At 57.0% G+C, this 25126-nt stretch overlaps 1 protein-coding gene across 2 annotated transcripts in view; it reads right to left on the bottom strand.

The window, feature by feature from the left end:
• Positions 1-25126, bottom strand: part of COL5A1 (collagen type V alpha 1 chain) — a 124219-nt gene that overhangs the window by 77623 nt on the left and 21470 nt on the right. For both annotated transcript variants that reach the window (XM_081150536.1, XM_081150535.1), the window contains exons 2-4: positions 20168-20335; positions 15086-15299; positions 13997-14159 (exon numbers count right to left, since the gene is read on the bottom strand). In XM_081150536.1, the coding sequence (XP_081006662.1) occupies positions 13997-14159; positions 15086-15299; positions 20168-20335 (545 nt within the window). The remainder of the gene's footprint in view (positions 1-13996; positions 14160-15085; positions 15300-20167; positions 20336-25126) is intronic.

Raw genomic sequence — 25126 nt, 5'->3', positions numbered from 1 at the left:
GAGAGAAGCCTGTCTTCAGCCAGCCTTCCTCTCTGGAACTGCTGCCTCCAAAAACCGCGCAAGAGAGGCTGTTTTGCCCACCAGTCCCTCTATTATCTGTTCATTCCCCTAACTACCATGCCCCCCATCCATCCATGCATCATCCATCCATCATCCATCTTCCATCCATCCATCCTCCTAACAACCTACTCACCCAGCCATCCACCATCCGCCATCTGTCCATCCACTCACCCATCCACCATCCATCCATCCATCCATCTATCCACTATCCATACATCTTCCCTACCTCCCACCCTTCCACCCACCCTTCCATCCATCCATCCACTATCCATACATCTTCCCTACCTCCCACCCTTCCACCCACCCTTCCATCCATCCATCCATCCACCACCCATCCACCATCGATCTTCCATCCATCCACCTAACAACCTACGCATCCAGCCATCCACCATCCGCCATCTGTCCATCCACTCACCCATCCATCACCCATCCACTCATCCACAATCCACCCATCATCTACTCACCACCCACCCACCATCCATACATCCATCCATACATCCACCATCCATCCATACATCCATCCTGTACCAATTACTGAGCATCTACCAAACGCTAGCCACTACATCACACACAGGGGATGCAGTCATGGCCCAGAACCACACTGCCTGGCAGCGCCCACTCTCCCTAACATGTTGGACTTCCATTGTGCCCCATGGACAAGAGCAGATGCATACCCAGGCTGCGTATTCAAGAGGCTTTCACTGATGGCCCCTCAAGCCTCACCACCCCTTTCTAGCTGGAGGCCTAGGGAGCTCCTGTTCCTGTGCCCCTGCTCTGCTGTGGTCCAGCAAAAGGCATGTTCCACTCCGGAAGGGCAGAGCCAGGAGTACAATGCCATGAGCTTGACCCAGAGGAGTGGTGCCATCTGCACATGTCAGAACCACAGGCCCAAGCAAGAAGCTGTGCCCTCCCTCCCTTTCATTTGGCCAAGGTATGTGAGCCCTTTCCTGTGTCAGGAAGGCAGAGGCAGACACAGGAAAGGGCCAGATGCGGCCTGCCACCCAAAGTCACTAAGCGTGGGTCCCTGGATGGCCTCCTGGGGTGTGTGAAGCAAGGTGCCAGTGGTGTGCACAGCTCTGGAGAGGGGATCTGTCACCCTCCCGATTTCCCAAAGGCTCTGTGGGAAACCTGGCCCAGAGATGGAGTGAAGTGGGGGTGACTCAATGGCCGAACTGGGTGACAGTCCTAGAGTCCAGAACAGGCCCATTAACACCTGATCCCTGAGGCATGGCTCCAAATACATGCCCCCCAACTTGGGTTTGAAGCCCCCGAATGATGAGGCAAAAACTCAGAACTCTGCACACAGACCCGTGTCCATGCAGATGGCTCCCTAGACGAGACTTCCTCCTCCTGAGGTCAGCCCGCGCGGGGCTCTGCCTCTGGCCACGCACAGCGGCACTGACCGCAGCCCCCGTAGCCTTCTGCCATCCTGCCACTGGTCTCCGCCCTCGCGGGGACCGAGGGGTTGCAGACCGGGCTGCCGGCTGCTGCCCGGCGCGGGGCCCACACAGCACACAGGCATCGCAGCTCAGCACGTCTCCCCCGGCACGCCTGACCCACAGGCCCGCTCCGCAAGCTCCCCCTCCACCCCCTCCATCCCTTCCCTCCTCTCATGCTCCTCTCCCCCTCCGGATGGATGTCTGTCGGAGGCTCCTGGCTCGCGGTTTAACTCTCCAGCAGAAGGGAACATACGACAAGAGCAGTGAATCAAAACCACACGTTTTTATTAAGCAGCATGACTTCTCGTTCAAATTTCATCCAATTCAAATAAAATATTTTCTCCTCTCAACTGGCAGCTTGACATCTGAATATATGTTCTCCACATGCAGTTAGCAGAAGGCAGAGGAGGCCCGGGGCCGTCGGGGGCAGCAGGCAGCCGTGACCGCCAGCACTTGGTGTGCCCCTCGACAGAGCAGCTGTCTGGTGAAGGGCCTGGACGTGTCCCGCACATCTCAGTGTCCCCGTAGCCCAGGGCGCCAGCCCAGCACCCGGCGACAAGCAGGCTGGGCCCAGGGCATGAACACCTGTAGACAGGCACAGGCAGGACGTGCTTCCCTTGGACTCACCCCAGGCTCAGGACTCGTGCTGACCCAGCCCTCGGCCACCTGGTTCCCACCTTCCCCGCCACTCATGCCCCAAACTACAGCAGACTGGACATGTTGTCAGTCAAGGGCTGGCCACAGCGACCCTGCAAGCATGAAGCCCCTTCATTTCCTGCACCCACCCTCCTCTGAAAACGGCAGTACTTGTTGAAAATCACTTTCCCAACAAATAGAGTGGATTCTCACACCAAAAAACATGCCTGTTTGTTTTGTGAACGCATCTCTCAGAGGGCAGGGACCTAGCCACTCCTCACCCCCACTGTGGAGAAGGGGAAACCGAGGCACCGGTGTTCAGGATCCATGACACTCTGGTCAGGACGGACCGGGCCCTTACAGCCTTCACCCAAGCATAACCTTCACCTTATGTTTTAAGCCACAGGCAGCCCCCTGGGAAATGCCCTTCTTCAGGCCCCAGGGAGACCTCAGCAGTTCCTTCTGTTCTTTCTGAAATGTCAAATCAGAGCCAACGAATTTCTGTCTGAAGCAAAGGGGCACGTGCTAAACTGTCCATCCCAGTGGTCCCCCAGCTGGGCGACCCCAGGCAGGACGCCACCTCTGGGAGCCTCAGTCCCCACCCCGCCCTCCTCCACGATCGTGGGGACCAGGCAGAGAAAAACACCCTGCCCCGAGCGACGCTACAAACCCAGCACTCTAACTGTTCGAGCTCCCTGGACGTGGAGCTTACTCTTAGGTTGAAGATGCAGAATACCTGTGCGTCCCCTACAGATGTACCTCAGGGTCCTTCTCAACCCAGGTCTCCCAGCAGCCACCACCCCGTGACGTGGAGGCAGCACCCCCTTTGGCTGGCCCTACCCTGGTTCATGTTGCCCTTCAATGTAAAACAAATGGTCACAACTTCATGACTGTTCCGAGAGCATTTTCAGGATGTGATGTGAACCCAAGCTCCAAACTGCAGACTCCGAGATTCATCAATGAGCGCCCTCTCCTGGAGGGAAATGCTGGGGGCCTGGAAACAAAGCCCAGAGGGCACAGGCAGTCCTGGACTTGGGTGTGTCAGTGTTTTGGGGGATGGGACAGAAGGCTGGAGCCCAGGCCAGGTAGAGATGTTAACCTGTGGCTACAAGGACCACATATAGTGAGGCCCCTGGCCTGCAGCATCTGGACAATGGCTCTGTGAGGCTGGCTGCAGGTCAGAGTTGCTGGTGGGCAGGGCTCTGACCCTTCTGGAGACACTGAGGGCACCCCAGGATTTCTCTGCTCCAGGTGACCTCTCAGGTAGGGGGCTCTGACCCCCCAGAAACCCGTCAGCAGCCTGGCCTCGATGTTGGAAGGGCCTGTTGCCCGATCTCCAGAGGCAGCCTTACAACCCCCAAACTCACAACCCACTGCCTATTTGCAGGATCTGAGGTTGTTTAGTTTGTGTTTGTGTGAGTGTGTGTGCATGTGCATGTGGGCATGTGTGTCTGTGTGTACGTGTGTGCGTGTGCACTAGTGTGTGTGCATGTTTATGTGTGTGTGCACGTATATGTGTGTACACGTGCGTAATTGCGTGTGCATTTGTGTGCATGTGTGTGTGTGTGTGCATGTGTGCACATGCAATGCAGAGGACTGCTGCATCACTTTCTGCTTTGGGTGACCCACATATGAATGGAAACAGAAAGGGAGCCCCTGTCCTTGAGCACCTGCAGGACAAAGTGAAGGAGCGTTACTGCCTCTGGCCAGCCCTGGATGCTGACCTTAGAGGGTACTGGGGTGACACTAGGGGGCCTGGGACTGGGTCCCTGCCCATAGCAACAGCCCACCAGTCCTAGGAGGGCTGGCACAAACGGACCACTTGTAGCCCCAAGGTGATGGCTTTCTCAGGCGCATAGCCCCATGCAGCCTCAGTGTCTCACGTCCCTGCCCACATCATGTCTGCATGAGCCAACTCCTCATACCCTTCTTTGTGCCACACAGACAAGCCCACGTGTCCTCGCAGCCTCTCATCCCATTTCACAGATGCACAAACTGAGGTGCATTGAGGGGACCCTCTCAAAAGGGCAGTGTGGAGGCTCCCGAGTGACCACCTGCGGTCCCCACAGTTCCCACCCCAGATCTGCCTGGTCCCCGTGAAGTTCAAGTACTATATCTTGCACATCTGACAACCTTGGGCTCCCAGTTTCCATAAATGACACCATCACTTCATCTCGGCAGCCCTGGTGGGGGTGGGAGTGGGGCAGGCACCAGGCCATCCAGCCTCAGGAACACAGGCTGCACCTGATCCCACCTCGGATCCCCAGGCCACGCCGACTAATCACTCAGTTTAGCTCTAATGCCAACCCCAGGCCCAGTGGCCCCAAGCACCTTGCCCTGTGGTGCCAGCTGCTCTCACACCCTCCCTCGCTCTGGCGATGACCAGTTTTCTTCTTTTACATGCCTACTTCTTTCCCTGCCAGGTCAGCAGGCTCTGCTGAGCCCCTAGAAGCTTCTGCCACTGTGCCCTGCATCATTATGGCCACTCCGCTCTGCTGCTCAGCCTGGATGCCCGGGGCAGCCATCAGCAGTCCATCTTCCTGCTGCAGTCACCGGGCAGCCCGAGAGGCCATCAGCTGCTGGGACACAGCAGGAAGCACGTTGTCCTTGGTCCTCGCTGAGCCAGAAGCATTTTGCTGAGGGAATCAGTTCTGCCTTTTCCGATAATGAGATTTTATCCAGCCCGCGCTTCTGCTGTAAGCGGAGGAAATTACAGAGCTTTCGTTGGAGAGCTTTGCAACCTTGGGGACTATGGGGACAAAAGCCATCCAGTGTGCCCAAAGCAGGGCAGCTGTCCTGGCATGTCTGTGCCGTCTCTCCTGCTTCCCCTCTTCTGTGCATTTAATTCTGCATTCCTCCTCGAAACGAAACCGAGTCCCTGGGGGAAGCCAGCCCCACACCACGGCCTGTCCATCCCAGCAGGCCCTGCAGGGGTCGTGCCGTTGGCTTTTCCTATGATTTTATAGCCTAATTTTAGCTGGAGCACTTCATACTCATAAAGGGAAACACACAGATAATTTGAGAAGACAAACACTTCCTGTTGGAAGTTGCCAAGCCTGCTGTCCAGGGACCAAAACCAAGAGGAAAGCACCAAGCTTTCTGCCACCAGCGGGCTCTGGCCACAAATCTACAAAGTCCTATTTAGTGTGGCCACACCTGGGGCACAGCTCGGGACCCGGGGACAGAGGGAGGAAGCAGGTGGGGAGCACTGGGGCTCTGGCGGCCAGCACACCTGGGTTTCCATCCCAACCAAGTGAAACTTAGAAGCGTTCCCCAAAGGCCTTGAGCCACGGTTTCATGGTCTGCATGATGTGGGGGAGCCACCTGGGTGGGGCTGCTGGGGGAGCGAGCCAGGACTGCACTGCCCAGGGAACGGCACCCACGTGCACGGCTCCAGGGGTGCGCAGACCCAGACCATCAACACCCACCGGCAAAGCTTCCTCCCGGGGAGCTTGGCGGATTCCAACGGATGTGGCTGGTGCACAGTGGCCAGGGGACGCTGGGCTCCCCCTTTTCCATGGGACAGTTCCTGACATTCTTGGAGATGACTTCACACATAAAAGGCCACCCGATTCCCCTGGTCAAGCTCTTGTGGCCCAAGCTAATCACATTTACAATCTGGCTGTGATGTTTCCACCCATGAGTCACACAATGGAACAGCAGAGGCTCCAGCCAGGGGAGGTCAAGGTAATTTTTTCCATGATTTTTGGAGAACCCATGGAGTGTGAGAGTGAGTTTAACACTATTTGCGTGAGTGTTAAAGAAATATCTCCGTGTGATCAGAAACCAATTCCTGCTGCCCCCTGGGTCCCTCGCTGGTCCTTGTCTGTGACTCCCCCACTACATAGCAGCTTCAGTCTCCATCCAATTTTCACCTGCACCACCAGCCAGCTGCTGCTCCAGGGTGTCTGGGGTCCCAGTTACTCACACCTACACTGGTGCAGGCCGCAAAATGCCACGTGAGAGTCTCCATAGGGGAGCCATGGGTGCAGGGATGGGGAGGAGGGTGGTCAAGTCCCAGCCCCACTGGACTCTGAAACTGGCTGCAGTGACTAAAGGGTCAGCTTAGTGAACTGAGAGGGGACACTTCATCCCCAGACCGAGAGACAGGGCAGTAGAGCCAGCGTCAGGGCCGGGCAGAGAGGATCCCCTCCTCAAAAGCCCACTTAACTTTATAAAGAGCATGGGTCTCACCCCTTCCCTGCCGGCTGTGCAGCCCTGGACATGTAGATGACCATCAGCCAGGGTCTCAGGGGAACACGCTTGTTGCCTGGGCAGCACAAGAGTGCAGCGGCCCCACCCTTCTCCCTCTGGACTCTCACAGCAGCAAGCTGTGGGGACTGGGTTGACCACAGAGCACAGGGACACACTCTGCGACAAGCTCCACAGAAGAAGGAACAGGGACCCTGGCATAACCATACAGAGAGTCAAGGCACTGACCACAAGTGACGGCACTAGATGCTTCCCTCGCCAGCTGTGGGCCTTAAGCGCATCACCTAATCTATCCAGCCCAGCACTTGTTCATTTGTAAAAGAAGGTAACGAGATCTCCCCACAGAAGTCTCCTGAGGACCGAGCGAGGGTCCGCGCAGAAAGCTCAGTAGGCCTTGGACATAGTGAGGCCAAGATAAACAGCAACTTCCATCACTATTATCACCACCATCATCACCACCACCATCACCACCACCATCACCACCACCATCACCACCACCACCACCACCATCACCACCATCACCACCATCACCACCATCATTACCACCACCATCATCACCACCATCACCACTACCATTACCATCATTATCATCACCACCATCACCACCACCATCACCACCATCATTAATTACCACCACCATCATCACCACCATCACCACTACCATTATCATCACCATCACCACCATCATCACCACCATCACCACCATCACCATCACCACCACCATCATCACCACCATCACCACTACCATTATCATCACCATCACCACCATCATCACCACCATCACCACCATCACCATCACCACCACCATCATCACCACCATCACCACTACCATTATCATCACCATCACCACCATCATCACCACCATCACCACCATCACCATCACCACCACCATCACCACCACCATCACCACCACCACCACCACCATCACCACCATCATCACCACCACCATCACCACCACCACTATCACCACCATCACCACCACCATCACCACCACCATCATCACCATCATCACCACCACCCACCATCGCTACCACTGCCACCATCACTACCACCACAACCAGCATTTGTAGCACCTCTATGATGAGCCCATGGAAACAAAGAATAAATCAGTGTTCCTGACCTCAAGCCTCAACCTCTTAGTGCTTCCTCAGGAAGCAGCCCAAGTGACCAAGCGACTACCTGCCAAGGGAAGTCTAGGAAGGCAGCCTGGAGGAGACGGCCTCAGAGTTAGGCCTTGGTGGAGGAGGTGGGTGCTACATGTTCATATCCATGAACATTCCTCTCTGCTACTGCCTCCTCCTGTCCCCCTGGACGGGACTCTCCAACGTCGGGCACTGGCTCCTCTCCACCCTGCCGACCCCATCTGAGGCTCAGACTGCAGGTCTGTAAGTCAGCCTCGGCGGGACATGGTCCAGACCCTCGGTCATCTGCCATCTGTTCTGAACACGCTACTGCAATGCCACATCACACCCATGTCGCTAATGGGCTTGACACCTGAAAGCCCCGCGTCCTTTCCGTAGCAAATGCTGCACCTCGTCTCAGCCTGCTCCTGCACAACGGACTGTTCTGAACCAGGCGCAGAAGCTCACATTTATCTTGACTGAATTCCATTTCCTCAGTTCCAGAACATGGCTTCTCGGGGCGTGGAGGCTGCAGGCGCCTGGCCTTCCCAGGACTAAGAGGTTCCAGGACGGCATGGGCAGGAACATGAATCTGAGACGCATTTTCCATGTTCTCAGATCGAGACTCAGAGCAAGACCAGCAGAGACCGCCAGCGCATGTTCTGCACGACTCCCAGCTGGGCCCCCTCCAGCCCCAGGACACACTCTCAAGGGTGCCCCCCACCAGTCTCCGAGACTTTCTCCCAAGGCCACCAAAGGGCTTCCAGGATGGTTCACATCCCAGGGCCTGGGACAAGAAGGCAAACAGCCAGCCTTAGGGGCCCTTCCCTGTGTCCCTGTGTGTCCCCCCTCAGAGGGGTCTCACCACACCCCTCACACTCAACTGCAACTGTGAGCAGGCACTTTGCAGGTGAGACCGAATTTCAGCCCCTCCCCTCCCGGCTGAGCTTGCCGACCTCTCTAAATCTCCCCATCTACGGGGTAGAGGTAACGATAACAGCAATAGTAATCACTACTTATCATTAGAACTCTAATAATAACCACTTCCCTCGACAGCGTGGTCAGGAGAGCCTGAGAACTCACGGTGACCTGCGTGCCCACACCCAGGAGCCCTGGGACAGTACCCAAGCTCAGGCTTGCTGACTGCGGACCCATGCGGAGGGCTCTGCTGGGCAGCATTCCCTGTCGTCCTCACCACAAGCCTAGCAGCCCCGAGGAAACTGAAGCCCAGGCTTGCCCAAGGCCATGCGCATGGTAAGTGGGAGCCAAGGCTCTCCCGTAGCTCCCTCTGCCCCCTTGGTGGCTGGCCATTCAAAAGAAGCTCCCCCACATGGCAGGACTCCCTGGCCCTCCAGCCGCCTACACCGTAGCTCCCAGGCTCAGGTGGGTGGGTTCCCCTCAACCACTCTTCCTCCCACTACAGGTGAGGCCCTGGGATCAGCATCTACAAGCTTCAAGCTGCTCCTCCAGGTAAGCCACCCGCCCTCCTCCCCTCTTGACGTGACCCAGCCCGTCCCCGAGTCTGTGACTTCCCTCTGGAGCCAATGCAGCATTTCAGGTCACCACACAGTGACACTCCCCTCCTGGAGCCCCGGGTGCTGATCTTCCCAAGGGACTGACAGATCAGGAAGTCTGCTGTGAGAGGCATGATGTCACCCCACAGGCCTGGGCTCGCAGTAGCCCAGCAGCCTGTCTGACCGGCACATGGCCCTGCTGCTCTAGTTGCCACAGCCACAGGGTGTGGGGCCTGCCTAACTCTGTGGGTGTCTATGGACCCCCAGGTAGAGACAGGCCACCCCAGCTGCTGGGCTCAATCAACATGGACCAGGAGCACCCAGCAGGACCCAGGCCAGCACAGGGGCATGTCCTCAGAGCTGGACACCCACCCCTGAAATCCCTGGACCACCCAAGGTGTGAGTCCAGATGAAAGTCCCTTGACACAAACATCAACATGAGACCATGCCATGTCCCTGTGTCACCCTGCTCCTGCCTGCCTCTGCCGAGAACCCACACCCTCCCCGATGCCCAGCTGGTCACTGGCCCGAAGCCCACAGGCTGCCAGCCACCTGCACCAGGCAGTAGTCCAAGGCTACGCTTGCCAGCTGCCCAGCCTTTCCTGGACCTGAACAGAAGATAAAAATGCACCCCAAACTCTCTGCATATTGTCATTGGCTGGTCAGCTGCCCATCGGAGCAGAGAGTCACACACAGGGCTGCCCGACCACCCCCCTAGCCCCAAGGGGCTACCCCCCCACTGCCTCCGACAGAAGGAAAGCACACACTAGAACCCGTCTCAGTTCATCTGGACAGAGAAGTCTGGGTCACATGGGCACAGCCACGGGGAGGCTGACAGAGAGAAACAAGTGCCAGTGGGTGCAGGTTTCCAGTCCAACAGAGCATGCTCTGTCCACACAAAGAACACTTCCTCCAGCTAACAGTCCCCCAAATGTCACGGTATGTGGGGGACATGGATTCATACCCAGGTCTGGGCTTCACAATGATGTTCAACGTGCTCCACGCGTGCTTGGCCACCTCTGCTCGGCTCCAATGCCCCCGCTTCCCAACCGCACGCCTATTGGCTCTGCACCCACTAGACTGCGGGTTTCTGAGCCCCGCATTCTCTGATGCTGTGTCCCCCCGTGCGGTCCCAACACCAGCTGCCCCGGGAGGCCCTCAGCAAGTAGTCAGTGACAGGATGCTTGCTGGAGGGTCAGGGCTCAGAGGTCACAGCTGAACTCCTGAAAAGAACGTGTCAGTGGAAAAGCCAGGCCCTGGAAAAAGGGGCGCAGGCATTTGGTAAACCACTGGGTAGTCTGGTCAGAGCCAGGGTCACACCAGGTCTGGGGAGGCCGAGTGAGCAGGGTTTGCCAACACTGTTTTGGCCACACACCCAGGCCAGTGCCTGCACCCAGGAGGCCCCATGGCACAGTGTCGTCCAGCTAAAACTGGGCCCTGCCACAGGGCAGCTCTATCAGTCTTGATGGTCTCTATCCCCAGCTCTCTCCCTCAATGGTGCTCCATTCTGGACAAAGGGGGCCTCTGTAGGGCCACACGCACCCCAGGAAAAACCCCAGGGCCTCCAACAGACTCTAGAGTTGGGCAATTCCTATCTGGAACTGCACTGAATGCAAAACTCAGGGTGACTGGCCCTCTGCCGAAGTTCCCAGAATCCTTCAGACTCCCCCCTCGAGGAGCCACGGGACAAATTGGCTCTTAATGAGGGGAGTGGTCCCTCCAGGGGAAGAATGTGGCTGCTGGAGAAACAGTTTCCAACCCGCCAGCCCTTCCTTTTAAAGAGACTCCTCTAGAAGCCAAGTGGTTAAAATGGGAAACGTCCATACTTGGAATCTGCTGGAAGGTAAAGAATTAAAGCACTTTTATTTCAAAAGAAATAAAAATTCTCTCACTTGCCCTGAGAAAAAGGGTGGCTGGGAGTATGAGGCTGACCCACCCGACTTTATTATTGCTCCGTGAAGGAAAAAAGCAGAAAAAACATGGTCTGTGGCCACCGGAGGCATCCCGGCGTCCCGCTGGTGTTCACTAAGAGACAGGTTGCATTTTCCAACGTGAACAGGTCTCGGAAGAGCCAGGAAAGTCCAGGGCTGGGAGAGCATGTCCTTCGGAATGTGAACAATTTGTGCTCAGCAAGCATCTCTCTTCCTGGCCTGGCTGTCACTCTCGCTCAGATCAAAGTCACTGCCGGAAAGAGTGACCCTCTAGAACTGGGGACAAATTCCTGCCCTGCGTCTCCATCGACAACCTGCCTGCCTTTAGCCTGAGTGAGAGGCGAGCAGAGAAGGAAAGTGGGCCATTCAATTCGAGAGCCACTTCTTTTAGAAAATTATCGATGGTTTCCATTCTGTAATAATAACAGTAGGGACCAGAATGCTGGCTGCAGTCCACACATACACGTGCTTCCCCCCACACACTATACGGGGTAGGCACTGTGATCATCCCCGTTTCACAGATGGGGACACTGAGTCTCAGGCCGGTGAACAGCTGTACTGGGTCCCACCCGCCCTGGCCTCTGCGACGCTGCCCATCGTAGTGGATTCTTCATGTATTTGTGCCCGTGGGAAAAGGGCTTTTCTGGCTCAAGGAAGTAGTATTTGTTTTAGGATACTAATTTTTTTAAGATTGATAAAGCTTTTTCCTGACTCTTGCCAATAAAAGGCACAGTCAAGCACACGAGGCACTAGGAATTACAAAAACGCACAGCACAGAACAGCTACCACGCAATAAATTAACTCAAACCTGCCACATTGCCGACCTCAGCACACCTTCCCGCCTCCCGACTCGGAACTCCACAACAGAAAAATGGCCAGTGGCAGGAGTGACCCTGGCTCCCGGTCACTGAGCAGGTACCCAAGCTGAGCACTTCATAGGTGAGCCCAGGTAAGCTCCCTGGTATCACTCGAGGCATCATTACTGATCCCCACATTTTACAAATGAGAGTCCTAAGGCTCACCAGTGTCATCTTGGATCTTCCCACCAGCAAGAGGTCTACACCAGCAAAAACTCCATCCCAGTCTGTGCAACCCCCAAGCTCACCAAGAGAGCCCGAAGCCGCCTCCTGCCTGGCTGACAGCCCCGGGCACCCCGCAGGGCATCCCGAGCCTCTGGGCAGAAGCATGCTCAGAAGCTATGTCTGCATAACTTGCAAAATTTGGCTTTGTTGGTGGGATCCAGGCACCGGCCCACTCGGTGTCCCACAGGCTCAGGTGTGCTGGAAACCTGCTCTGCACAAGGGCTGCCAGGGTGGGCAGGACCCACAGACCCACCCTCACACACCTTCAGACCCACCTCCCCAGCCTTCGACCATCTCCACGCAGAGGGGCTGTTCGGACCTTTCCTTGGTTACCCACGCGGGGCCCCACCCCAACCTCCACCCACTGCGACGCTGGGTTAGTATCCAGGCGGCCGGTTAGCACCGTCAAGCCCTTCGTCCGCGGAAGGCAGTGCGCCGTGCGGACTGCACCCAGCCTCACCAATGCTGGCCACAGATCTACGAAGCAGGGCACTCATGATCCCATTTCACAGGCGGACCAGCTGAGGCTCAGAAATGTCAGAGTGACTAGCCTGAGGCCCCACATCCAGCACAGGAGAGAGCATACTGGGGCCCTGGGGACTGCACCAAGGAGGCAACCCCCCCCCGGACTTCAGTGTCACAGCTATGCCCTTAGACCATTGTGACTTAGAGAAACACGAGACTTCTGGATGCTCAAAGTCAAGGGGCGGGCGCTTTGGTTCGCAGCCCTCCCCACTGGCATGCCCTGGAATCTGCACAGACGTCACCACCATTAAAACAGAAAGGGATCCATCCAGTCAGCGCCTTTCCAGCTTGGCGGACCCGATCAGTGAGTACATGGACCCAGGGACCTCACCTCAGCATGAGCACTGGTGATGTGGGGGCTGGTTGGGCACAGATCGGGGCCTTTGAATACGGGCACTCGAACACGGCCGAGCGTGTGAGCCCATCAGGGAGCTGACGCTGGCTCTCGAGGACTTCGGGAAGAAACACTGCTCGACCAGTCCTCTGTCTCTGGGGACCCCAGCATGGAATCTAAGAGCTAGCAGAGTCCCTCAGAGACTTCGCCTGGTGTTTCCAAACATACCTGAGCTGTGAAACCCTTGTTTGCCCCAAATCTTCCTCCACAGCTGGTTATGTAAAAGACGGAAGGCCAGGGAGGGGTCCTGGCCATCACCCCGCCTGAGCCAGAGGGAACATCGGTCACTAAAGTGCCTTCCAGAATGCAGGTTCCAGGGCTCTGCTGCAGCACCCCAGGGGGTGGGGCTGGAATCTGAACTTCTGCAGGTACCCGGGGCTCCAATGCACTGCTAGGCACCTGGGGACACTGGGCACCTGCAGGGGTCTGGCAGTGGATGGAGTTCTCCAATGTTATCTTATGCTGAACCCCAGTCTATGAAGGAGAGAAATGCAGGCCTCCCAGGGGGTTTTCTGAAGTAGGGTTTCCAGGGCCCACTCTGTTCAGCTCCTGAGGCATTTCTCAGAGGAGCTGAGCTCCAGGCTGGGCACCATGGGCACTACTGACTTAGAACATCTATGAACTGTGGTCACACGGGTCTTCCTGAAGCTCCCACTCGCAAGGGAGTGTGCCACCTCGGTGCAATGCCCAGGGTCCCAGTCTGCTCGCTCTCTGAGCTCTGCCCACCAAATCCACCCAGAAGGTGGCTGCTCCTCTTGCCAGGATGGCCCCCAGATGTCAGAAGGCAGGAGTCCTTCCCAAGCTGGTCCATGGGAGACACGAATATTGGGCCCCTTGGACCAGGGTGGCCACCACTGTCCTCACATGTCCTCTCCATTCCCACAGGCCACAAACACCCCTTGGGGCAGCAGCAGGGGTTTCATTCAGACCAACAGAAACCACGGCAACATCAGAATGCCAGCCCGACCCCGATGGAGGAGACAGGACTGCCGACAGCAGCCACAGTGGCTCTATCCCAGCAGTGACCACTTGCCAACATCTGTCCCAGGTAGTTCATGGGACAGCCGGCCCGTCCCACTCACCTCAAAGACATCTTCATCCAGAATCCGGGTGCCGAACACAATGATGCCATTGGTGTCGATCATGGGGTGGTCACTGCGGTCCAGGAATTTCGTGGCCTTCTTTTTACAGTCCAGGATCAAAGTGACGTTTTTCTTATGGACGCTGAGCGCAATTCTGTGCCACCTGCAAAGAAACAAGACAGCGGGGTGGGTGAAGGCGGCTCGTGTTACGGAACACCACTGCAGGTGACTCAACTGCAAATTACTGGGGACACAAGGAAAAAGCCTACTTTCTGCCATTCGGAGCCGAGCCCCTACAATCAGATCCCAGCCGCACAATGAGCCATCGTGAGATGCCCTCCACCCTTGGAAGCCTCCGATTTCTTGTCTCTCAGACGAGGTGAGCTATTTGAACTCACAAGCTTATGGGGAAGCCCCAAGCACAGGCTCTGGAACCTGGAATGGGCTGGCCAGTGGGTCAAGGGCAGGGGCGCACGAGAGTATAGCCCTATGTGAGCCATCTGAACCCCAACAGCAAATGACAGGCTGCTAGAGAAGGCTGAGCCCAATGCGGAATGAAGGAACCCAGGGATCTACAAGAAACTCTCAGCGAGAAATACAGGAGTTTTATCCTGAAGGTCTTCCTTGCACCTGGCCTCAGATGTGTTAGCCACTGAAGAGGCGACGGTCAGACTACCAGGGTTTAGGTATGCGCCCAACAGAATCCTGGAAAGGTCTGCCTGTTTTTTAGCCATTCCTTCCCACATCTAATGTGTCTGTACCGTCAGGATTCCTTAAATCCTTTGTGGAACAAGCGGGGTACAACCACATGATCTTCTGTGTCCCTCCTGAACTGAGAGGCTGGCGTTTGATGTGTTCCCATGTACTGTACCAAAGGGAGATGGAGGCCCAGGGAGAAGAAAGACCCGGATCCAGCTCTCAGGACTCCGAGCTCAGTGCTCTCTTCACCTGGTGCGCACCTGAGGGCGTCTCAGCACCTGTTGCTATAAAGCACAGCCTGCTAGAATGGCCCCTACCTGGCCCAGGGGCTTTGGGTGGCCTGTCCAGACCCTCCAGCAGGACTGGGTTGCTTGAGTGGTGCCCACTTACTTGCCATCTGACAGGTTGATGCCCCTGAAGAGAGGGTAATCTTCTGGCCCCGGTTTCCCCGTGTGGTCCTCGTAGAGGAAGACCGGAGAGCGGCCCATCTCTAGGCCGATCTGCTGGATGCCCTGCTCGTTGTAGATGGAGACCAGGAATGCCTGGCTGCCTTTCTTGGCTTTCACAGTGGTTAGAATGGAGAAGTCCTCGGGAAATGCAGATGCTGGAACAGAGGACAGAGATATGAAGGCAGTCGGGAAGCCGCCAACCGTGCCCAGCCACCACAAACAAACCAGCTCAGGGACCTGGCAACCTTGCTGCATATGATGGTGCACAGCCATCGGCTGCACATCTGCCCCTTGATCCAACTGTTCCTGCAGCCCTATCTATCCCCACATGGCAAAGCCTGGCCCCTTCAAGGCTCAGTCCAAATGCAAAGCGAATTGGTCCTTCCACCTGTGAGCCTTCCATGCCGTCTTCTCAGTCCCTACATTTTAATACCTCTGTGTATAAATCCTAATAAGAACCTCCTAGAACGTGAGCTTCCTGCGGGCGGGGCTGTTTCAGGTGCATCTCTGAACCTTCTGCGGTGCCTAAAGCTGTGCCTGGCGGAGTGTGTCTTATTCAGCACCCTCTGGGGGGAGGAGGGAGGGACACAGGCAGGGGATCAACTAAAATTACAGTTTTTGCCATTTCCTGGTTGACAAGCAAAACAGAGAAAAAAGTAGAAGGAAATCAAAAGACTTCAATCCAAATTAGAAAGAAACAAAGCACAAAGAAACAAAGGAAGAACCCTGTTGTGTTGATGGGCGGTAATGCTCTTTGCAACACAGGCCAGAAACAATTTGAGGTCATTAATAGCCAGACCGCAGCGGGCCCTGCCCCACACGCTCCAGACCTCTCTGCACACATCCACGCACATGCACATACACACATGCACGCACACCGTTCCTTTCGTCCCAGGCGCCCCATCGATTCTCCTGCCGCCTTGTGTGATTTGCAGTCTGCCAAGACCCTGGGGACAAACAGTGCGCATGGAGTGCCTGGGCTAATCTCTGTGTGGTCCAGCAGCCAGAAATGCTCAGCCGAGCCTGGGCCAAGGTGCTTCTCAGCACCGGTCAGCAGGAGTGATGGCCACTAAGGGGTCACACGGCCACACTGAGTGGGCAAGGGACAGAGTCTGCACTGCAGCCGCTCATGCCCAATAGTGCTGGCGAGGGCTGTGGATCTGGCGTAGGGCCTGGAGAAGGAAAGGATCCATTACCCTTTCCTTTAGGACAGTAACAAGGTCAACCAGATGGCCCAGATCCCCAGTCCAGCGAAAACACTGTCTGTGGGTGCCCTCTGCTGGCAGGACTGCCACATGGCCGGACAGCTGGCCGCCGCTTCTGGTCAGTAGAGCAGAGCCCTGCAGGGTGCCACGCTGGGGAGGAGCGCCAAGCCGAGGGTGTCCTAAGACATCCGGGAGGGGGGGTGGAAGAAAAAACCTGATGTGGTCCCTGCATAGGACCAGGGTGGAGAGAGGCGAGGGTGGGGGACACCATCGCTTCCAACAGTGAAACCAAGTGTTCCCTAAAGGCCAGCTCGGAGTGCTGTGTGAGGTCTTGAGGCTGAGAAAGAGGCCTGACTGAAAAATCCATGCCATGGGCCCCAACCCCTGGCTGAAGTGCCAGTAGGGAAAGGCCAGGGGCCCCCAGCTCAGGTCAGGCACCTATGTTAACGAACTGGACGCTGGGGTCCTTTGGCTGTGCTCAGTGCCATGGCCCGGCCCTGCCCCCAAGGAGACTGCTCAAGGCCCCCTACCCCAGTGCTGGGGACAGCTCCAGGTGGCAGGGGATGGTGGTTCAGTGCAGAACCAACAGCCTGCCTCTCTATCTCCAGTTGGGAAGAATTTTGTTGAGGTGACTATTGCCACACAGCGCCCACTGCACACTGTTCCTGCAAATGTGGGGTGCAAGGGGCAATCGGAGGTCACAGCCTTAGCTGCACCACCCACAGAGAGGGTGGGAGCTGCTGGGCAGGTCCCAGGAGAAGACTCCAACTGCCAGGCGAGCAGCAGGACCTTGGGGCTCCATCTGGTCCCCGGACATGAAAGGGCACTGAGGGGCCCAGGGTGTGTTTGACCTGAAGCATCTCGGAGGTCGCTGTCCACGTCCAGGAGGACTGTGTGACTATGATCTGAGCCAGTGACTCCCTGACTCTCATTCTGTTCTCCCGCCATGCCCACGCCAAGCCACTACGGTCATTGTCCTGTCATAAAGAATGGAAGCCGAGGGAAATGAGAGAGCTCGCTTCATCCGCCTGCTACACTGCTAGGACCGCGAGCCCCCACCCCACCCAGCTCATTCACATGCTCCTCCCAATTTTTAAATCTCTGGTAACAAATTTTCTCAGCTTGGATAACCTAAAAGGGATCATTATGTTTAACTTTAATCTCTCCCCTGGCAAAACAGCAGTGGGTTTATTGTCACTTGGGAGAGGGTCCCTTCTAGTCGTGACTGAGCTGGATCCTGATATACTTCATCACCACTCCGGCTGGGAGAATGGAGCTACCGTCCAACGCTGCGGATGCTATTTCTCAGGGAAAAGTCATAGTGGGGGGGGGGGGCTCCGCAAGAGGCCCGTCACTTGCTCATGTCATTTCCCCTTCACTTCGGCTGAGGCCCAAGGGCACTGGAGCAGTTCAGGTATACAGTAAGGGTATAATAAATGCACGTGCTATTAAACTGAATCCTGCTAAGCCGACAGTATTGGACTGTCCTACATTCTGCTGGACGGAAGCTGATTCTGGAGTCCCAGGCCCACTGTGAAGGGAAAGTCTGGGGTGAGAGCAGAAGGGGCGGGGGGACATTGTCAGGTCCAACCCCAGCCTCGGATCCTGAAGAGGAAAGGAGTCTCGGCGCCCCAGAATTAGTGGTGGGGGACAAAATAGAGAGGGGGCCTCAATCCTCGACAGAAGAACAGAGGAGGGGTTCACCGTGCCCCTGGCTTTGCTGGGGCCACCTGACCACACCATCCCTTCTCTGCAGCTGCCCAGAGACTTGGGCGTCTCAAATGCACCCAGCCACAGCTACTCTCCGGGAGACAGACGCCGAAGATGACAAGTGGCATGTCCTTCCATGGCTCCAAGGAGCAGAGAAGTTGAGTGGTTTAATCAGGCCCCAGGCACACAGAGTCACACCGTGCTGACCCCTAAGGATGTCCTTCCACAGAGTCCCTGACTCAACACTTTGGGACCTGCACAAGGGCCACAGAAATTCCCATGTCAACAGTCACAAAACGGGCCCCAGTCTACACAGCTGCGAGGCGGCAAGCCTTCCCTATGGGCCGTTCTACCGCATAAGCTGACTGACTGGGAAGCCCTGGGAGAGCCCTGTAAACTCTGAGTCTAATCGAGCTGCTGATCTGAGAGCTTAGGGGGAAAGTGGGCTTAAAAAATTCCTGTCTCGCTGTCCAGGGGGGATTCCTGCTAGAGCTCCACCGGTCAGCCTGTATTCTAGGTCCAGGGCGACTTTGTGCCACAATATAATGCAAGTGGGACGGGGATCTAAGGACACAAATTCCAGTGAGTTTGTCATGCCTGTGACCCCAAATTGGGTGACAGGGATCAGGTTAAAGGGACTGTCAGCAAACTGACTACAGGTTCGTTCCAAGATAAGATGCCTTATTGCCACAGGATGGCCTTTTAATGTGACATCGTGCAGGCACGGCACAGCGGGCCTCTGTTCCCGAGCACAGTCATCAGGGTCCTGGGCAGTCAGTGCCCTGTCTCCCCAGGACAGCAATTCTAAACTGGGCACACGGGGCAGGAAGCAGGCGATTCTGGCCAAAGACGCAGGTGAGCCTTCAGCGGGTGGTTCTAAAGGGTGTGTTTGCCCCAGGAGGTTAAGAAGAGCTTCTCTTGATGTATGAAAAACGAGACCCCGAAGTTCTTTGTGGGGAGTGAACCGGGAGCCCTGACAGTGACCTCTATCTGCAATAATGAATCAGACAGTCTCAAGGCTGGACAGCTGAACCCAGGGGGACTCAGGCGCCCAAAGGTGGGCTCCTTAAGAGATCTTGAAGGGACTCAGCGCCTCTGAGCAACCTCATCAACCTGAAATGATGTCCTTAAAAAGAGCTGAGCAAGCCTGATGGATTTAAAGAAAGGCAGAGAAAGCGTCTGGGGTAAAGCACAGAGATGTGGGAGAAAGGGTCCCAGGAGGCAAAAATGCAGCCCCCGAAAGAGTGTGTCCTTCAAGGACCCAACGGGGACGTGGGGTGAACAGAGAATCATTACTCGTCAAAAGAGAGCCTGACTCTGGGTTCAGTGTCCGGGTCACATTCAAGTCACAGAGAAGATGGTGCACAGCCTTCTGATAATCACAGAGCACTTCCTACCACAGCTTTATCTGCCCAAGGTCCCCTGGTCCCTTTCTGATATGAATCAGAAAGACGAGCTCATTTAAGGCTGGGGGAGTGGTTATCAATCACTGGCCTATTTACCCTAGTCCAGATAAGCCCAGATCATTTAATTGACTCTGGGGTGGTAGGGAAGGGGTGTCACATACCGCTCCATGGCTGGGTGACAGGGACAACTTGGATGCCACATCTCAGCAGCTAACGTCGCTCCCGCTCTGGGTAGGTAATTAGAAGCAGAGCTCCGGCGCTCGGCAATTGATTCTCATTAAAAGCCCACGCTCTCTTGCTGAGACATGTGATGTGTGATTCATGTGTCTCTTAGTGTCACTGCCCCCAATTAAGCTTCTGTCTGGAAGCGTTTCCTTTCCCATGACCCCGGGAATTCCCTTAACCTTGTCCCCAAGAACCATTCATCCCCTTTATGCATTTGGGCTCCTGGCAGCCTGTCTGCACTGGGGATACGCCTGCTTGGAGGGGTGGCAGGGCGGCGAGGCCCCACGAGCCGCCTTTGGTGGTAGATGGTGATGGCTGCAGGCTGGGTTTTCGCCATGAGGTCAAACCGGGCTCATTACAGGGGTCTCCTGGAGAACCGAGCGAGTTCTCCCGCACCCAGGCTTTGGGGACAGCTCCCGGCCAGAGGCTAGAGGGGGAGATGTACCCACCACCTGGCACACACCGCAGGTCTCTTACCAGGGTACAGCTGCTTGGTGGGCGCGCTGAGCTGGGCATCTTTCGTGACTCTGTACGCAACATCCGGGCCTTTGGAAGATCGCCGCGTCGTGCAAAACCCTGTTGTTTTCATTATTCCGTCGGGCAAGTTGTGAAAATCTAGAACCTTCAGGAGATCTGCTGGCTGAGCTGAAATGACAAAGGGGAGGCGTGGGGTTAGCCACAGGCTTGCGCAGGAGCACTCCAGGGTGGGGGTGAGGGTGGGCAGAGGCACCAAAAACCAACTCAGAGTCGCTGGGAGCTGGGTGCTGGGTGGAGCCAGGGACCCACTTTAGAGAAACTTGAATGTCCACGGAGTTACTGCCTCTGGTGGCCCGGTGGCCCCTTTGATCTTCCTGGGTGGTGCTCGGCTCCCACGGAAGTGTGGTCGGTCCCAGCACATGGGTGACACCTCCAAAGTGCTCAGCACTGGGAACCCCTCCCACCAGCCCCCACAGTCTCGCCAGAAGCTTGTCCACTTGACCCCAGAGGCAGAGCCAGCACAGGTGCCCGGCACAGCCCCAGGCCTGGACGCGCCCGTGGGAAGAGATGGCCGTGCCAGCCACTGGCTCACCTGCCACCATGACACCGTGCCGAGCTCTGGCTCATCTCTGAGACTGGGTTCCAAGACTGGCGGTGGCCAGGGAAGGGATCAGAGATCCCAGCCCGTGATGCTCTTCCCAGACGTGCAGCCTGTGGACCTGTTTTCTCGATTGCTGGTGGGAAAGCTGTTTCCCAGGAGCTTCCGGGACCTGTTTATAGGCCGCGGCTACAGCAAGTTGAAAAGGCCACCAGACCTTTCGAGGCCCAATGCCACCCCTCCTGCTGGCCAGGGGCTCTCTGAGCCAGAGCTAAAAGAGTATTTTTATGTTTTATAAAAGGCACGGCAGGCGCCTGAGAGGAAGCTGGCAGCACAGGCCCTTGTGGGCGGTCCTGCCCTGGATGCGGAGCCCGCCCCTTCAAGGACAGTCTCTCGAGAAACCAGGGGCCTCAGCTCCTCCATCAGGATGAGAGCCCCGCTGGGAAACACCACTGGCTTTGGGACAGCCTATGTGTCACTTAGAGGAGACTACATATCCCAGAACATGCCCAAGGAAGGCCCCTTGTCCCATTCCCAGATGCCCAGAGCTAGATGAGCTGCACTCTGCCTTAACACCCAGGGCACCAGCGGACACTTGCAGAGCCCAAAAGGAACGGATGCCGGAGGCAGGCGGGAGAAATGATTTGGAAACGCATAGTTGAGTTCTAGGTACCATGTGCCAAAGAGGCAGCGTGAAGACCCTGAGAAGAAATTCGAGATTAACACATAGGAGGAGCTCAAACACAGAAGCGTGGGATGGACGGACACACAGACGGATCAATCACTGACCACGCAAGAATGACCTCTGCGCCTCACCAACGGCCATCCCCACAATCACCTCTGCAGGTCAGCTGCCTACGCTCCTCCCAAGCTAAGACCAGGGAAGGAAAAGAACGGGGCTCCGTGTCACCCAGGGCCTGCCACTCCTCACTTCACAGCCGCAGCCCACAAGATGCTGACACAGCCGCCCAGCGGGACTGCAGGGCGCCCACCAGGAAGCTAATGTGACCCAGGGTGTGGAACCGTAATGGCAGGACCCAGACCACACCGGTGAGCCCCGAGGACGCGGCACACAGCCCTGCTGAGGATGGACCCTGCCGTCAGCCAGCCTGTGACGTGGTGGGGCGACATCACTCGCTCCCATCCCGGGAACTTGGCCTGCTGCTGGGGGCTGGCTCGGGGATGGGCGCCTAGGGCAGCGGATGGAAGGGGGTGGCTGCTGTCAGGAGGAATGAAAATTGGTTCCTGGGGATCAGCCGGCATCTGGACGCCCCTTCTCAGTGCTCAGAGCAAGAAAGCATGACTGTGGCCGGGGCCCCTCTCGGGCTCAGCAGCCCCTTCCTTTGCAAGTGGAGCCCCCACCACCCAGGGCAGCACCTCCTCTGCCCACATGTGAAGCCACAGAGGACAGCCTGCATTCAGGAGGGGACAGAGGAGTGAAGCGGGACGAAGGCCTGGGTCACCACCTTGAGCTACAGATGAGTGTGGCCAGTGCTACCGGTATCCTGCCAGCCCCAGCCCAGGAACACTCAGGGAGGGGTGGCCCTCAGCAAGTGCTGACATCAGAGCCTCCTGTCCCCAGCCCTGGAGCCTGGGCGGGGAGGGACTTCAGAACAAAGCTACTAAGCCAAAGGACTCACAGACTGCACCTGCAGGGCTTAATTATTCACCCCCCCCCCCCAGGTCCCAGGGGGAACTCATGTTGAAGGGACACCAAGTGACAGCAGGCACAGCTTTCTGTGTGGGGAGGGCTCAGGCATCAGGGGTGCCCAGAGCCCATAGATTGGCACTGGGTCATGACAGGCAGAGGCAGGGGGTGGGGAATGAAGACTGAGTGGTGCTTTGACTGGTAAATGAGAGCCCCACCCCACCTTGGCACTGAGAACAGAGGCAACAGGGCCGCTCTGCCCGGGAGGAACTGGGTTAGAGGCCCTGAGACAGTCGAGCTCCTGCCCGAGGGCGGGCCAGGGCCTGCCTCGGTCCTTTGCTTGAGTTCCACTCTTTTTTCTGCTCTCCTCTAAATAAACTATGCTTAAATACTTGCCGTTAGTAAAGATGCCTCTGCCGCCCAGGCCACCTGTCCTGTGGTGCCAGGCGGCATGCTGGGTGGCTCCCTCCACCCTGAGGTCTGGGTCAGGAGGTAGTGGTTTCTCAGAACCTGCTCTCTGGGCCTTGGAACCGGGAAAATCCCTCTGGATCCCACCAGGTCACTCCTGACAGGAGTCCCAACAGGAGGTGACCTTCCCCTAATGCCCCCTAAGCAAAGCAGTGCCCCCTGCTGCCCTACAATCAAGAGGGCTCTCACACAGGGCTGTTCTGTCTCCCCGCCAGATCACCAGGGCCCCAGGGTCCTTCTCAAATGACAGGCTTGCACCAGATCCCGGCACTGGGAGGGGTGAGGTGGGGGTGTAACGTCTCCTTAATCCCTTTAGAAGGCAGGTTCAACCTCCCACCAACAGCCCCCCAGTGACTCAGGGTCTCTGGGGAACTGTGCGGATCTGGACAGGGTCTGTCTCTACCCTGTGGTCGCCTGCAGAGCCACTGTCCACACACCTGCCTTCGCCACTAAAGCAAAACCACAGCCTTTGTGACTTTCACAGAACACTTAAGACTCGGGTTCCAAGCAGTGCTTCTGGGTAAGGTGAGGCAGGCAGCTGGACGCCCCAGCACCCAGCCAGGGCAATGCTGGTCCCCCCTGCGCAGACACGGTGGCCATGCTGGGATCCCCAGGCCTCCCCGCCCTGGAGCTCCGCGACCTGACATTGACAGCGCCACGTTCTCCAGACCCGAGCCCAGGGCCAGGTCTTGCCACTGTCTGTGGGCTACAGAGGAAAGTGAGCGAGACGGACCGACACTGTGAGCCAACTGCAGGGCGGAGCAGAGGGGAGTGTTTCGCACGTTCCAAAGTCAACATCATTATCTTCAAGAGAAAATTTAAGAGCCCTCTAAATAACCACCAAGGATTCCATCTTCAAAATTCTCAGAACTGTCTAATTTTAGACCTAGCGGGTCATAAATAGCACGTAGGCCCACCACCTTTACTCTGAAAGAGATGTGTAGAGAGGGGAGTGACCCTCACACAGCCAGCTGTGCAGAGTCCGGCCAGAACAGTCATCCTCGGCTTCTACTCCACACGGTCCCGACTGCCTTCTACTTAGTACACGGGGTCCCTGAACCCCAGCAGCATCCAGCTGCTTTACTGGGCTGCAGACCACAGGCAGGTGGGGGCCCAGCCTGGCCTGGCACCAGCAGACACCCACAGTGATCGTCGCCAAGCACACACCTGTGGGAGCACACCCGCTCTCCCTGCTGTCCTTATTAGTTCCCATCTTACACCTCCTGGAAGCAGAAAGAGCCACAGCTCTTATAGGACAAAGGGGCTGAGCCCCACCCCCCCCCCCCCAGCCCTCCAGCCCCACACCAGCCTCCACATGGCCCCATCCGGGAGGTCCACCCAGCAGGTTCGGAAACAAACAAGCCCTTCGGAGGCTCCAGCTAAATGTCTTCAATGAGCCGACCATGGGAACAAGCACAGGGGCAGGATGACACGGCCGAGGGCCCGAGACGGTGGGGCAGGTGGTGGCCGTCCTGGAGCAGCGGCAGAAGCCCTGCCCCTTCCCGTGATTCTGGCCCACACCAGGGCTGTCATGCGTTGAGACTTGAGCCCCCAGGCCATGACCTCCTGTCTTCCACCTCTCATTCAGGTGGCCCCGAGGGTCGGACACCTGGCAAGTTCACATCACCCTCTCGCTGTGGCCAGGTGCTGGTCAGGTGCCCTCATGAGGGTCAGGCACATGTATGTGCCACCATCCAGCCTGAGGGCACCTACAGTCCATCGTGGCAACCCCTCCAGGTGGGAAGAGAACCCTCCACACACCCACACTGTTGCTTGAGAGTAAGTCACACCACCTACAAGGATTCCCATGAGGGATGGTGGCAGGGACAGAGCACCCGGGGAAGGAGGCCTGCAGGAGTAGAGAGGAAGACAGGGCTGCCAGGAGCTGCGAGCAGCCCCGCCTGGTGGTCTGGGGCCGGGCAGGGCTGTTCCAGGCCCAGTGGGGCAGCACGGGGCAGTCCCGGGCCCGCAGCCATGTCATCCTGCCCCTGTGCTTGTTCCCATGGTCGGCTCATTGAAGACATTTAGCTGAGACATTCAGCCACACAGAGATTCCGGGCTCCTGCTGTCCGGATGGCTGTGGGTGCCGGGACTCCACACAGAACTGTCACACCGAGGGACAGGAGGGACCTTCCAACCAGCCCCGAGAAGTCAGGGATGTGCCCAGCTCCTCACTCTGTCTCCCTCTGGTTGGTCACGGGTGCCATCCGTCTGTCTTTATGAACACAAATGACTGTATATGTCC

This window comes from Miniopterus schreibersii (assembly GCF_964146895.1).
Source record: "Miniopterus schreibersii genome assembly, chromosome: 11".
NCBI lineage: Eukaryota > Metazoa > Chordata > Mammalia > Chiroptera > Miniopteridae > Miniopterus > Miniopterus schreibersii.
This window is presented reverse-complemented; position numbering and strand designations above follow the sequence as displayed.